At 37.1% G+C, this 16046-nt stretch overlaps 1 protein-coding gene across 2 annotated transcripts; it reads right to left on the bottom strand.

Moving 5' to 3' along the window:
* Positions 1 to 406: 406 nt before the first annotated feature.
* On the bottom strand, positions 407 to 9061 carry LOC18422733 (P-loop NTPase domain-containing protein LPA1). Of its 2 annotated transcripts, XM_006827352.4 has the most exons (8): positions 8785 to 9061; positions 7300 to 7490; positions 5782 to 6110; positions 3852 to 3933; positions 3135 to 3557; positions 1949 to 2674; positions 1559 to 1669; positions 407 to 1121 (listed from the first exon to the last, which is right to left on the bottom strand). In XM_006827352.4, the coding sequence occupies exons 2-8, from the start codon at positions 7465 to 7467 to the stop codon at positions 702 to 704; spliced, it is 2259 nt and encodes a 752-aa protein (XP_006827415.1). In that variant the 5' UTR covers positions 7468 to 7490; positions 8785 to 9061; the 3' UTR covers positions 407 to 701. The 2 variants fall into 2 exon arrangements, with proteins under 2 accessions (XP_006827415.1, XP_020526830.1); XM_020671171.2 differs by lacking the exons at positions 5782 to 6110; positions 7300 to 7490; positions 8785 to 9061 and adding an exon at positions 5012 to 5128.
* Positions 9062 to 16046: the final 6985 nt, after the last annotated feature.

Below are 16046 nucleotides of genomic sequence, written 5' to 3'. Positions count from 1 at the left end.
AAGAAATTATTTGCTAAAAAATATATCTTCCAAGAGACGCACCGCTCTAGCCTATGCATCTCCGGATACACAAACAGGTCCTAGTATGACTTAAAGTAAAATATGTACTAGGTCTAAAGTCTAGGTTTAGGGCTTGTCACCTAACAATCCAATTAGCCAAAATGAGGGTCTACATGAAGTTCAAACCAGTAAGACCTGTTATTTTTCTCAGCTTTCTTTGTATTAAGGTTTATTTGAATGTAACCTTGCTAGGTCATCTCGTAATAACATAGATCCAGGTTAGGGCCTTTCTTTATCAATCTTTTAGTCTTGGCACAAGGTGGTTATGATTTGTTTCTCGTTTTTTTTAGCTGAATTGACAGAGCGGCATGGTACATTGCACTTGTAGACCATAGTGATCAAGGTGTTTAGTCAAACTTATATGCGAATGCGCACCTCAATTCATTAGTTGTTGTGATCAACATCGTCGCTTAGAACCAACGCATACTCAATTCATTAGTTAACTGATTCAGAGAATCAACAACCCTTCAAGGAGCTAAGAAAACCCAACCCATTTCTCTTTCCATTAGAGACAAAGATAAATTCCAACCACAACCATAACCATCAGCATCATCATCACCACAAACTACTCCTCAAAACCCTAACTTTACTCCCCTCCTCGTACAGCCCAACAAAGCACAGAGAAAGAGAGAACCCAAATGCTACCTTTGAGGGGCTCCAGACAGGATCAATCCATTGTGAACTGATCCGTATTTACCAAAAGCCGGTATGCTCAAGGATCTGCTATGTATCCGTGGAGTAATAATGGGTGATCCATTTTCAGATACTTTCACCTCAGCGGGCATGCTTCGTGTGTTCTGTTCGCTCAACAACGAAGAGTAACAACATGAGGGCTCTGTCAAAGGTTCGCTTGTCCTCAAAAAATACTCCAAATTTTGTGTGTATTTATCCACCAATTCATCATCTCCATTAGAGCCCTCCTTTGTCTCATTTTCGAGGTTGCAATTGCCATTTGAATCTGCTTTCTCTGACCAAAACTCGTTTTCCTGCCCCTCGTGAATGGCGAGATCATCGTACTCCTCATCCGACTTTGTTGATTGTTCATCAACTGAACCCTCCATCTGAACACAGATTGAAATGGTTGAAAAAGGCTTCAGTACAAAGAGTGCATTCTCTCCCAAAAATCCTTGATACTACAATAACGCTGAGGAAAAAAAATGCTACGATTTGTGTGATTCTAATAACAACAACGACCAACTGTTTTTAGCGCCTCTACTCTTGGCGAGTGATGAAGAGGGGGTACCCTCCCGTCCATCATGGTCAGGAACTCATGTTGTTATTATAATCATATGGGACATATTATTCTTAATCATGCACCAGCATGCCCCAAATACTATGTAGTCAGATTAGTAAATGGGCAGAATAGTTTCTCCTCAACAAACATGAGACTCCAAGAAACTCTTCAGTTTTATTTAATGTTGGTGCTCAAAATGAAGCTATAAATGCAATACAAAATGCAACATGGACAATGCTTGAGGTTTTGATATGTGAAAAATACCTCCTCATGCATTTCCTTGTCATCCACATCACTCAAGTCTTCATCGGTATAAGCATCTGCAGCTTCATCAGCTTCTTCCTCACTACCAGAAACTGTTATCTCCTCCTTGAGCTGCAAAGAGAAAACCAGAGGCATCTCACAACTATTTGTATCTGATTCTTCCAAATGTAAAACACTAGTTTAAACCAGAATGCTGTGTGTTTCAAGACAGGATTGCTCATCAATTTTGGAAAGCTGAGATAACAGCAATAAGAGAGAGAGAGAGAGAGAGAGAGAGAGAGAGAGAGAGAGAGAGATGATGATGCCATCTCCAAGATGAGAGAAGACAGGTGCCCCATGACTGTATAAAAACCCTTTATAACCACAAAGAGAGACAGAGAGAGAGAGAACCTCTTTGGCAGGTCCATCGGAGAACCTTGGAGAGCTGCAACACGACGAATAATACCTGCTCCCAGTCTCCGTGCCGTCACCCCTCGACTCATCAACACTTCCCACATGGCTCGTACCCCCCGTATCATTAGGCCATGCACTGATCCCAAAGTTCCCAAACTGCAAATTCACAGGCTCTGCCTTCCCTATCAACAAAGGCCCATACATAGGGTTCCCAACCCCCTTCTCACTTCCATTCCCCTTCTCATCTCCCGATTCCACAGGCCAAGCCTTAGCAACTGACCCATCAGTGTTCAAAAGTGCCATCAAATGTCGACTTGATCCCTTTCTTTGAATCAACTGAAACATCCCCTTTGAGCTTAGAGAATTAGCAGCACATTTGTTCCTGTACTCCTCGTGAATTAAGGAAACTGTGTTGGTGATTGGGTCATAAAGTTGTTCCCCTGCCTCTCGCCTTCGCAAACAGCTGAAGACTGTAGCATGAATGGCGGCTACACTTTTGTCGACATTGGTGTTGTTAATTTTAGGGACAAGGTGCTTGTCAGCTCTATTGCAAAGGTAATCTTGGATTGTTCGTATATTTCTGATGTACTTTACGTATTTGTTTTTTGCAGGGTCAAGGGTCATGTACTTTGCACGCACAGCAAATCTTTCCATGTGTTTCTCTTCGTTTGTGATGTATATCATGAATGGGATAATAGAGGGATGCTTCCTCATGAGACCCATCTACATAAACAAGGGAAATAATGAATGTGTGAATATGCTCCTGATAGAAAAGAAGTTCTAGTTTTTTGAATGGGAAAGACAATTTTCTACAAGAAGGAAAATTTACATTGGTTTCTGTTAGTGAATATGCTCCTGATAGACAAGAAGTTATTGTTTCTTGAACACAAAAGATCTCTATCTCTCTCTCTCTCTCTCTCTCACACACACACACGCACACACACAATTCAGTGAGATAGAATTCAATACTTCTGTTTTGTGTGTGTGTGTTTGCATTTATGTCAGCTCTTGCTATATTGATTGTGTTGATGCAAATCTCTCTCTCCCCCTCTCTCTTTCTCTCCGCCTCTAGTATCTCTCTCTCTCTCTCTCTCTCTCACACACACACACAAAAGAAAAATTCACAAGTGATGAGTAATTAATCGAATAAAATTACAAGAGTGAGCTTTATTTGAAAACTTACCACAAAATTTAAGCTCAGATGAACACCCTCGACAACCACAGATTCATTCCGCTCTTCCCAGGCTGTAATCAGTCGATCAAGACTATCAATTACCATCTCACTTTGTGCTTTAAAACCCTCAATGGCCATTTGTTTTGGGCCTATTGGCTCAATACCACCAGCTGTATCAGTGGACTTGGATTCAGACTTCTTGTTTGCAGATCCATCTGATATTTCTTCCTTGGACAATGATGGAGAAACACCTGCCATTTTCTTAGCTTTCCGTTTTGCCTTGGCTTTGGCAACTGCCATTGGATCCAAGCATTCACCAGCATGATATGTAGAAGCCCAAAGTAATGGGTTTTCTTTTTCATCAACAAAGCTCCTCATCATGTGCCGGATTGAGTCAGTGGATATTACAGTTGTTATGCCCAATCTGCTACCCTGTTCGAGATAAAGATGTCTTCAATTTATTGTGAGCCAACACCTCTCTCTCTCTCTCTCTCTCTCTCTCTCTCCCCACACACACATACACAAAAACACGTGTGTGCGCATACATGCACATGCAGGTACCTACACAAGTCGCAGCCTCAATTTCATTGCATGATAGGTAATTTCAGTTATCACAGCAAAAAAACAGTGTTGGAGAAAATCAAATTCCACAATAAAGCCAGCCAGATAGTTTAAGGATAATCCCAAGAAATACATGCAATTCAAAAGAAAGATAAGCTCACGTACCAATAATGCAGATAAGGTCGATTTGCCACAACCACTAGTACCACACAGCAGAATGGTCACAGATTCCTTCCTTTCCCGTACTCTAAAACAATGACAGAAAGCATATAAGACATAGCAGCGAGTTACTGACATTACCTGTAAAACTTAAGCATAACCAAAGGAATTGCCATATGATGAGTGTCCATAAAATAAAAGGAGAAGAAAAAGGTAGGCGGAGGAATCACAGAGATCTAGCATATGAATACTCCTTATAATAAGAAGATAGTTGAATGAAGGTGTATCAATAATCTTAATTACTGCAAGTATAGAAATGAAGGTGCATAACTACTCCAAATTGCTGATGTACCATGGCAGAAGTATTATATTTATATTTATACAGTAACTGCAGGAAGACAAGTAACAAATGCCTTCTATAACTTCATTCAAAGATGACTAAATTGTGTAGCTAAGAGACCTTTCTCATTTGGACTTCTGCTTAGAAGTGTTTTTACAGATGTCATATTGAGGGGATATACACAACCTGTTTTAAGGGCATTACTGTTCATATTGTATTTCTTGCTTTTTAGTCTCTCGGAGTGTGTAATGCAGTTAGCCATCTTTCAATTTTCATTGCTAGACTCTCGCTAAAGAGCAGTTGCATCATTTTCACATATTGTCTTATTCATTTTTTTTGATAACTGTTAACTTTATAAAAGCGAACACAGTACAAGGTACATAAAGTTCGATACAGTTGGCCTCTAAGCTTAGCCCAGCCTGTATCGTGGTCCCTGAGGGGAGGACCAAGAGCAGTCCAGTCACAACTTGAACTCTACATTAAAGTAGTTTACATGGTGAGGCTTATAGAACTGCCCATATACAAAAGCGGACAAAAGGATGAAGGGCCTATAGATGCCCTTGTACATAGTCCATCTAAACTAAGCATTCTGTGAAGAAGATTGGCGTGCTGCCACATATTGTCTTACTTATTTTTTGTTCATTACCTTGATCTCAAAAAAAAAATCATTTTCTTTGCCAAACAGCTTGCAAAACTTAACATGGTATAATGTACAAATCTTGGTATCCACATCAATGCAAGACAAATGGTTTTCTGTAAACCATTAAATAAAAGTGGGAAGAATTCTCAAATAACACTGAAAATTGACTAAGCTGTTAATGTCAACCTTTGATAAGTTCCTTTCTGCATCATCGGGGAACATTTCTATTTCTCTCTTGGTATCTGTACTCCAGCAATGTAGCATGCAATATCCATTCTGCCCCACACACATGAAGACCTCTGTTAACCCTGGAATTGATCGTCAGATCACCCAAGGACATCATATTTTATGTATTCATGCAAATATTTGAGCAAGGATTGGAAAGCACTCAATTTTTTTAATTTTTGCTTCCCGTGAGCCAAAATTTGAGTTTGCTCTTTCGAGGGTCAACAGCAAAGGGTCAAGTACTTTGCAAAGTTTGATTTGATTAGATCACAAAGTTTGTCATGATCAAGAACGGAGAAGAATCATTCAATGGTACTATTTTCAATAGTGTTAGTTGTTTGATCAGACAGCTATGGTAGATGTCCTTTCAATACAGTCCAGTAGGTAATATTGCCATTAAAACGCTGTTTATCTGCCACTCATAGATAAAACAATTTCACTGTCTAATCTAATTCGCTTCCTTTATATAGCTATGTCAAAAAGTTCGGTCAGCTCAAATGTCACGACATGCAGGTATTCAACACAAAAAATACAACACAATAAAATAAAAGAAGCCTTTATCTTTTGATGGTCAGTTAAATAAAGGAAACATATGAATTTGAAGTTGAAGTCACCACCTAATCCTCTTAAAACTACAAGTTCATTGAAGTGGCAACCTAATGCAAGTCAGAGCATGAAAAGTTTTCAGGTATAAACATTAAATATGATGTAAAACAATGAAGATCCCATACCTGCAAGCCAGAACCAAATCAGCTCTTTGATTTGGACCAACATATTTGTATTCAGAAAGAGCATCACAAACAACATCTAAGAATGTCTCTCTACTAACAACAACAGTGGTGCGACTTTTGTACAACTCAAATGGCAAATTGTTAATCTTATCAGCTTGTTTACGGATCAAGGGCTCATCAACCTCTGCTGGCCCTGTGGAACTTCTTGTGCTAAATCCTTCACATGAAGATCTTTCAGAATCACTTGCTCTTAATATGTCCTCTTTATCAGAAAACAGATTGTTGCTAGAAAACTCGCTTCTCATAATTTCAAAAACCCTCTTGCTTATCTGATGATTGAGAAAAAATGCTAGTTAGTCATTGACAATCTCTTAGATCCCACAAAATGAAAGATCTGTATCTTAAATCCCACAAAATGAAAGACAATAACTATAAAAAATGTTTAAATAACACTATTATGCCAAAAAATCGTTAAATAACAATATCATGTCAAAATAAAAGCTCAATCGATAAATTCAAACCAAGAAAGAAGCACATTGCATCAATTGCATTGTCATCATTAACATAAATATTCTGCTAACCTGGTTCAGAGTGACGCAATGATATACATTACTTAAGCCATATTTAAAGCACTTATCTTTACCTCAACTTTTCAACAAGTATAAAAGAGTATGGGGATGAGAGAGCAAATTTAGATCGAAATTTAGCATCGTTGTCACCAATTACTCCATCATGCCTCCACTGAGAGGTACAGTGGATTTCTGCCCCATGACAACTTTTGCCTCTCAATCATTCCTTGTAGATCACAATACTCCAAATGGTAGCCCTTGGGATAATCCATGAAATTCTCTTACAAGCTTCCCAAAACCGTTAGTGCTTTCACCTCTATTATGTTTTTTTTTCACCAATAGTTAACCATGAGTATTTTCATCTAGTAATATGTATCCAGGGGTCAAAATTATACTCCTGTCTGCTTTCTGATTCCCATGACAATGTTGGGGCTATTGCATGACATCTTAATGAGAGAACTCCTCATTTCCCAGTCTCATTTTCATTTAGCTTAACAGGGAAGTACAACAATGTTCATAAAAGTTTCAGCTAAATTATTAGATACATATTGTGAAAAGAACTTGTTTGAATGAAGGCTATGTGCATTTTGTAAAGAGTTCAGCAAAAGGATTTTCAACCAGTTTTATTACCATGCAAATCAATGAGTATATGCTTCAGATGGATAGTGATAAATCTTGACCCAGGATGAAATTTGTCATAATTACTGAAATGGATCTCGATCCCCATTGAGTGGCAGTGGCATATAAAGTTAAAAGAAGCACAACATAACAGAAGTTAACAAAATGGGGACTTCAATTTGGAATAATTTCACCTGCAAATAAATATATTTAAATGACTTTTACAGATACACAATTGGGGGTATCAAGAAGCAGATTAAGCAATTAAGTGTTTGTCAGCAAAGCACAAACTCAACAATCAGTGAACAACAGTTTAAGAAAAAATCCTCACCTTGAAAGCATGGCGTGCTTTGCACCCCATGGACTGCAGAGTACTCTGTAGCACGGATCGGGTGTACCGATATGGTTTATTGGCCTTTGCATCCTTCCTTTCCCCTCCCACACTCTCTTGAATTCCATCATCAACTACTATATACAATAGCTTTGGCACATCTGCCATTTCACCAATATCTACAAATCCAGCTTTAGAGCCAAGAAAGGGGTTAAATGTTAGATCTGAATACGGAAAATTCCCACCAATATAGCTTCAAGCAACAAGAAATAATAAATTTTTTTTTAAAAAAAAAGACAAAAATGAAATGAAGAGATCTCCAGCTAATTGCAATTGAAATCAATAAAATCAAGCTTTAACTTTCCAGGAAGTAAAGGAGAAAAAGAAGGAATCTAAAGCTAATACGAATAAAGGTCAATGGAACCAATCCATTAAGGCAAGCTAAACAACCTAAGGCCCAAAAGACACAACAAAAAAGACAAATCCTTCCACCAATAAAGCTTGAGATGTTCTAGTCATTAGTATGAGAAAAAACAATATAATCATGAAATTCTACTAGTAAAAAAAAAAGGGCAATTACAGTACCTGAAAAGAAAACAAAAGACAAGTATAAGAAATGAAAAAAAGAAAAAAAGGAAAAAAATATATTCAAAATATACCATATCCAAGAAAGGAGATAAAAAAGAAAAAGAGGGTATCCGAGTTACTTCAACAAAAGATCGGCACAACTGGAATCACTCAACAAACAGAGAAAATGGAAAATCAAAGATACTGCACCATAGAAAATTGATACCCGCTAAATTTCTATTTTTTCCCTTAGCACATAGCATTATAGGACTGACGAACAATATGGACGCTCTTGTGTTGCACTTTACACCTACATGTGAATCACAGAAAGAGAGCGGGAGAGACCCAAAAAGTCTCACAAAATGATGAATATCCAAAAAGATTAAAGGACTTCATCTGTTGAGCCATGGAAAATAAACCAACGGAGAAGCAGGAGAATTCCAAAAAAAATAATATTTGAGCAAGCATCTAAGCTGAATGACATAATAATGTCATATTCTACCAACAATTGACACCGTTAACTTCCTGCAAAAATTCAAGTTCAACAAAAAATCCATAAAAAAAAAATGTAAAAATCAACAAGGAAAAAAAAAGATACTTTGCTCATAAATGGATCAAAAAATCTGGTACCCATCTAATTTTAAAGAAGAAAGCACCTAATTATAAAGAAGAAACAAAACCTGACTCCAAAAGCAACTCAGGAACCCTAAAACCCCTCGTACCCCTCGTAAAAGAGAAAAAAAAAAAAAAAATTAAAGAAAAAGGCCACCAAGTAAAAAGAAATATAAAGCCTAACTGTCAGTGCAATGTACCAACTCAGTGACAGAGAAGGCATCCATCTAAACAATGCAGGTCAAATAAACAAGAGATCGACACTCAAATTATCCAAAAAAGATAAATTTACAGAGAAATTAGTACCTTGAGATCAGATCTGAGTTATTTTCATGGAGAATAGCTCGGCCATCTCATAAAGAGGAGAGGCGGCCTCTCTACTAAGCCTTAAAGATCCGCAATTTGTAACATGAATCCGCCATTGCCTGACACGCGATCTCCACACGTCGCCTGTAGATGCCGCCATTACTGCTTCCTTCTAAGATAGGGTCAAAACCAGATAAATTAGGGTTTTCCCTGCATCTCTCTCCTTTTTCTCTCTCTCTACTTTTGTCTATTTCTCTCTCTTCAACTGTTGAATCCCCTAGACAAAAGCGCCCAGACTATTTATAGTGTTCGATGGCCCGGTGGGGCCACCAAATAAGAGCGAGAACAAAATAAATGCCAATAGTACCCCAAAATTTCTTAGAAATTTCAACGGCATCTTTATATTTATCTAAATTTTCAATGGCATTTTTGTATTTATCAAAGAAAAATTATTTAATGCAGGGTGGACTGCATTTCTACATATGAGGTCCTCTACATACGAGGTCCAAAACGTGTAAAGCATCCATCTTCAAGATGGGTACAAGTAGGTGTTCCATCTAAAAATAATGAAAATTAATAGTCCAAATGTTTTTTTACTACAATTATTATTTTTAGTTTTAAAAATTTATTTATTTATTCATATCCATGATCTTCATTTTAGAGATTACGTGTCCTTAAAAACTGTCACACCCCATGAATTTACAATACTGTTATTCCTGAGATGTAACAAACAAAACATATATAAATCTATTGATAGGACAAATTTACAGTGGCGAGGTCTTACAAAGTAAATAAAGAAAGCTAGCACAATAACAGTATCTTCCAAGGTTGATCTTGACTAGCACTCAAAATGAATCTGCAGTTATCCTGAAAAAATATTTACCATAGTTTGATGAGTTTGGCTACTCAGTAAGTGATCATCATAATCCTAAAAATAATCATGATTGAAAGATATCAATATTTTCCAAAATGAGATCTATTAACAGAAATGCATCAATAGTTTCACTTTCAATAAATGCATAATTAAGTATGATCCGAGTAATTGAAATGCTTATAACACTCTTAACGGCAGTGCATAATTCAAAGGATTTCATAAAATACCCTACTGGCGTCCCAAGTAGGTCACCTATATACCACATCAGCGTCCTGATGGGTCCACTTAATCCCTATCGGCGTCCCAGATAGATCCACTTAATCGCTGCAAGGTCCACTTATACCTCACCGACGTACCGGATGAGTCCACTTAATCCCTACCGGCGTCCCAGATAGGTCCACTTATACCTCACCGGCGAACCGGATGAGTCCACTTGCATACTTAAATTATTTCTAAATCTCTTTAAACATTCGAAAGCAGTAATATCATGTACTCAACATATCACTGAAATCATCAATATGAATTTCACTTAAACCATTAATAACAGTCACTCTCTATAACATTTCAAAAATAACCAATCAAATATTTTGGGCTCAAATTTAGAAAGGTAGCAGTTTGTAAAGGCATTCTAGCATAATTGCCAATTTAATATGTATAGAAAACTCTTATAGAAATTCAAGAATACGGAATTATCACAATTTATGGGATATCAATCCACAAATAAACATTTCACAACAATACTATAATCAATTGCAAAAATGTCAATAATAAGGCAATCATTTGCACATGAATTTTACAATGTCTAAATATTCAAAACAGTAGAAAGAAATATCACAATTTTACTAAAAGCAGAAATATCACATTTATTTCTAATAATTTGATAGTATCTAATATTATCTAACAATGGCCAAGAAAAATAAATAAATTTATTTTTCTAAGAATTTACATCATTTAAAATTTCTAACATGGATAAAATATCACAATTTTTATTAAAAAGATTATTTTTCAAGATAATGAGGTCGTGTGCGCATAAAATTTATCGCATCTAAAATTCATGATAATAAGCAGAAATAATTATTTCATTTTATTTTTAAAAAGAATGGATTATTTTTCGAGACAATGAGGTCACTTACACATAAAACTGATAAAATAAAGATCCTAGACGGAAATATGACTATTTATTAAAAATAGACTATTTTTCAGGAAGACGATGTCACTTACTTATAATCACTCACGAAATTGATGTTTTTTGTGTATGTTGGGTGGGGCACTAAATGGCCGCCCGTTTACAGTAGATCTTATGGAATCAATATGCACAAGAGCTCAGTGATAAAAGTTTCAGTTAAAAAGACGTATCTCATGGTTATACCATAGGAAGGTGGCACATTTAATTTACTTACACGTCATAGTGGATTGTCAAGGGCCAACACGTAAGAGAAACTACAAGCCACGTTATAAGATAAGAAAAGCTTAAGTCAAAAGCTTTTGAAAATAGTGATGGTCCCTAAGGACCATCATGCTCATATGGACCATCACTTATTAAAAGTTTATTGTCCCCTTTTTTTTTTTTTTTTTGAAAATTTAGGATTGTTACATTCTTCCCTCCTTAAAGAAATTTAGTCCTCTAAATTTATGTACTTAATTACTGAAAAAGATAGGGATATTTTTCTCTGATATCGTCTTCTCGTTCTCAAGTCGACTCTTCTCTTGAATGGTACTACCATAATACACGGACCCAAGGAATCTCCTTGTTACGCAACACTTGCACCCTTCTATCCAGTATCAAAATTGGCTGCTCAATGAAGGATAGGTCCTTCCTGATCGGTAAAGGTTCATATTTCAAGATATGGGATGGGTCGGGCTGATATTTTCGTAGTGAAGATACATGAAAGACATTATGGACGTTTGCCAATTCGGGTGGTAAGGCAAGTCTATAAGCGACACCTCCGATTCTTTCCAGGATTTCAAATGGTCCGATGTAACGTGGGCTCAACTTTCCTTTCTTGCCGAATCTCATAATGCCCTTTATTGGTGAGATTTTTAGGAAACTCGATCACCTTCCTCAAATTCAAGATCTCTCCTTCGGTTATTGGCATAACTCTTTTGCCGGCACTGAGCTGTCCTGAGCCTTTCACGAATTAATGCTATTTTATCTGTGGTTATCTGGACAATTTCTGGCCCCAAAATCTTTCTTTCATCAACCTCGTCCCAACATATGGGTGACCTGCATTTCCTTCCATACAGGGCTTCATATGGTGCCATCTGAATACTGGCTTGGAAGCTATTATTATAAGCAAACTCAATCAGGGGTAAATGGTCATCCCAGCTTCCTGTAAGGTCAATAACACAGGCCCTCAGTATATCTTCCAAGGTTTGGATGGTCCTCTCCGATTGTCCATCAGTTTGGGGGTGAAAGGCAGTACTAAAGGTGAGTCTTGTCCCCATGGCTGACTGTAGTCTAGCCCAAAATTTAGAAGTAAATCGAGTATCCCTGTCCGATACAATACTGACAGGAACTCCATGCAACCGTACTATTTCCTTAATGTACAGCTGAGCCAGTCGATCCAAAGTGTACGTCGTGCGAATCGGTAGAAAGTGGGCAGCTTTGGTCAACATGTCCACAATGACCCAAATGCTATCATGTCCTGAATTTGTTCTAGGCAGGCCAGAGACAAAATCCATAGAGATATGCTCCCACTTCCATTCTGGCACGGGTAAAGGCTGCAACAACCCAGCGGGCCTTTGATGTTCAGCTTTTACTTGCTGGCATGTTAGGCATTTAGACATAAATAGTGCTACCTCTTTTTTCATATTATTCCACCAAAAGGTTTTCTTCAGGTCCTGATACATTTTAATACTTCCGGGATGTATCGTATAACGAGAATGATGTGCTTCTTCTAAGATAGCTTTCTTTACACTCTTATCATTCGGGACACAAACCCGACCTTTGAATCTTAGCAAATCCTCACTACATATAGAGAATTCATATCTCTTTCCTTGCTTCACCTCTTCTATAATTGTTATAAGCTGAGGGTCTTTCTTTTGTGCCAATCGAATCTGTTGGATTAATTGAGGTTCCGCCTTAATGTTGGCAATCATACTTACCACACCATTAATGGACGGAGTTGGATACCAATCCACTATTTCCTCTAACAATCGCATTTCTTGGATCATTAGATGAGCTAAGACTCCCGTAGATTTTCTACTTAGAGCGTCGGCCACAACGTTAGCTTTTCCTGAATGATAATGGATTGTACAATCATAATCTTTTAAGAAATCCATCCATCTTATCTACCACATATTTAAATCCTTCTGAGAGAAAAGATATTTCAAACTCTTATGATCCGTGTATATTACGAATTGCTCACCATATAGATAATGCCTCCATATTTTCAAAGCGAATACTATTGCAGCTGGCTCCAAATCATGAATTGGATATTTTTTCTCATATTCTTTCAACTATTTGGATGCATATGCCACTACTTTCCCATATTGCATTAATACAAAGCCCAAACCTTTATGTGAAGCATCACTGTAAATCACAAATCCCCCACTCCCCTCAGGAATAGTTAAAATAGGTGCTGAAGTTAATCGAACTTTTAGTTCTTGAAAACTCTCCTCACATTCACTTGTCCACTCAAATTTGATATTTTTCTGTGTCAATCGAGTCAATGGGATTGCGATTCGAGAAAATCCTTTTACAAATTTTCTGTAATATCCTGTCAATCCCAAAAAGCTTCGAACTTCAGTCACATTACTTGGTTGTTTCCAATTAACAACAGCTTCAACCTTTGAAGGATCAACTGATAGACCTTCCTTTGATATGACATGTCATAAAAATGTCAATTGTTCAAACCAAAATTCACATTTACTAAGTTTGGCATACAATTTCTTTTCTCTTAATATTTGCAATATCATTCTTACATGCTGCTCATGTTCCTTCTGATTCTTAGAATAAATTAAAATATCATCGATGAATACCACAATAAATTTATCCAAAAAGAGCCTAAAGATTCGATTCATCAAATCCATAAATGCAGCCGGTGCATTGGTTAATCCAAAAGGCATGACTAAAAATTCATAATGGCCATACCTTGTTCTGAAAGCTGTATTGGGAACATCTTTACTTTTAATCTTAAGCTGATGGTATCCAGATCTAAGATCAATTTTTGAAAACACTTGTGATCCTTGTAATTGATCAAATAAATCATCAATTCTAGGTAATGGATACTTATTTTTCACTGTCACTTGGTTCAACTGTCTATAATCAATACACAATCTCATAGTCCCATCTTTCTTTTTGACAAACAGTACTGGAGCACCCCAAGGTGACTCACTGGGCCTGATAAAACCTTTATCTAATAATTCTTCCAATTGTTGTTTCAGTTCCTTAAGTTCTACAGGAGCCATTCTGTAAGGTGCCTTAGAAATTGATGCTACCCCTGGCAATAATTCAATGAAGAATTCAATTTCCCTGTCAGGCGATAATCCTGGCAATTCTTCTGGAAAAACGTCGGGAAATTCTCGGATAACCGGAGTGGTATCCAAATTTATTTCTTCCTTCCTATCTTCTTTGATATAGGCAAGAAAGCTTTGACACCCTTTTCGAAGGAGGCGATTAGCTCGAATACAAGAGATTAAATATGATGGGGAGTCTTCTTTGACCCCATTGAAGTAAACTACTGGTTGATTCAGAATACTAAAGGTAACAATTTTCTTATAACAATCAATACTTGCATGGTATGCAGAAAGCCAATCCATGCCTAAGATTACATCAAAATCTTGAATTTTCAGGAGTATTAAATCAACCAACAGTTCCTTTTCTTCTATCTTTATTACACATGATTTGTACATTAGATTGGTGTTAATTGAATTTCCCATCGGTGTGGCTACCTCTAGAATGTATTCTAATTGTTCTGGTTCTACCTTTAAGTGGCATGCAAAGTGTTGTGACACAAATGAATGAGTAGATCCAGGATCAATCAAAATATGAGCTACTTTTTAGAAGATAGTAAGAGTACCTTGGATCACTGATTTTGAGGCCTGAGCGTCTTGCTCGGTAATCGCAAATACTCTTCCCTTCATCTGAGGCTTTGGAGCTATTTCTCCCTGCTTTGGAAGCTGTTGTGTCTGTAAGCTAGGACATTGTCTAATCTGGTGTCCCAATTTTCCACATTTAAAACAGGCTCCGGTATTCCAATAACAAGGGCTTGATCCATGATTTTCCCCACATTTTCTACATGGTTCTATTGGGTTTTGAAATGGCGAGGGCCTTGGCTTCTTGTTTGGCCTTTCAAACTGTTGTTGATTAGATGATGTAGGTCTAACACGACTGTTCTGATTTTTCGCCTTTTGGTAATCTTCAAAATCTTTTTCGACAATTTGGGCTCGATCCACTATTTCAGCATAAGTTCTTAATTTCAAGACTGATATTCTGCTTCTAATAGCTGGCCTGAGACCCCTTTCAAATATCTTCACCTTTCTTGCCTCATTGTTAATCATATGTGGTGTAAACCTGGCCAATTCAGTAAACTTGGCCTCGTACTGTGCTACTGTCCTATTTCCTTGGATTAATTCTAGAAATTCCATTTCTTTTTTATCTCGAATAAAATCTGGGAAATACTTTTCATTAAATGCCTCTAGAAATACTTCCCAAGTCAAGGGTTTATTTTCTTTGACCAATACTCCTTTTGCCATTCGCCACCAGTGTTGTGCCTCACCTTCTAACATAAAGACTGCCAAGGCCACTTTCCTATCATCAGGACATTCCATTACCTCGAATATTTTCTCCAATTGCATAATCCATCTCTCAGCTTCCAGTGGGTTTACAGCACCCTTAAAAGAAGGTGGGTTCAATTTCTTAAATTGTTCGATATTACTCCCACCATTTCCTGTAACTGACTGCCTAGGTGAATTGTTGTTTTCCATCTGATGTTGCATTAGAGTAACCATATTTTCCAAGGCTTTGTGAATTCCTTCCATATTAGCCTCAGCTATTCTGGATCTTGACTTTGTCCCGGTCTGTACACACAATAAATGTGATTTTAAGTACATTCTTTTTAAATTTCCATTCCTAAGAATCTTAAACCTAATGCTCTGATACCATAATTGTCACACCCCATGAATTTACAATACTGTTATTCTTGAGATGTGACAGACAAAACATGTATACATCTATTGATAGGACAAATTTACAGTGGCGAGGTCTTACAAAGTAAATAAAGAAAGCTAGCACAACAACAGTATCTTCCAAGGTTGATCTTGACTAGCACTCAAAATGAATCCGCAGTTATCCTGAAAACATGTTTACCATAGTTTGATGAGTTTGGCTACTCAGTAAGTGATCATCATAATCCTAAAAATAATCATGATTGAAAGATATCAATAT

The sequence above is a fragment of the Amborella trichopoda genome, chromosome 7 (assembly GCF_054954075.1).
Source record: "Amborella trichopoda isolate Santa Cruz 75 chromosome 7, AtrichopodaSantaCruz75HAP2 v2.0, whole genome shotgun sequence".
Taxonomy (NCBI): Eukaryota; Viridiplantae; Streptophyta; class Magnoliopsida; order Amborellales; family Amborellaceae; genus Amborella; species Amborella trichopoda.
The sequence above is the reverse complement of the archived record's forward strand: the minus strand, read 5'-3'. Positions and strand labels throughout refer to the sequence as shown.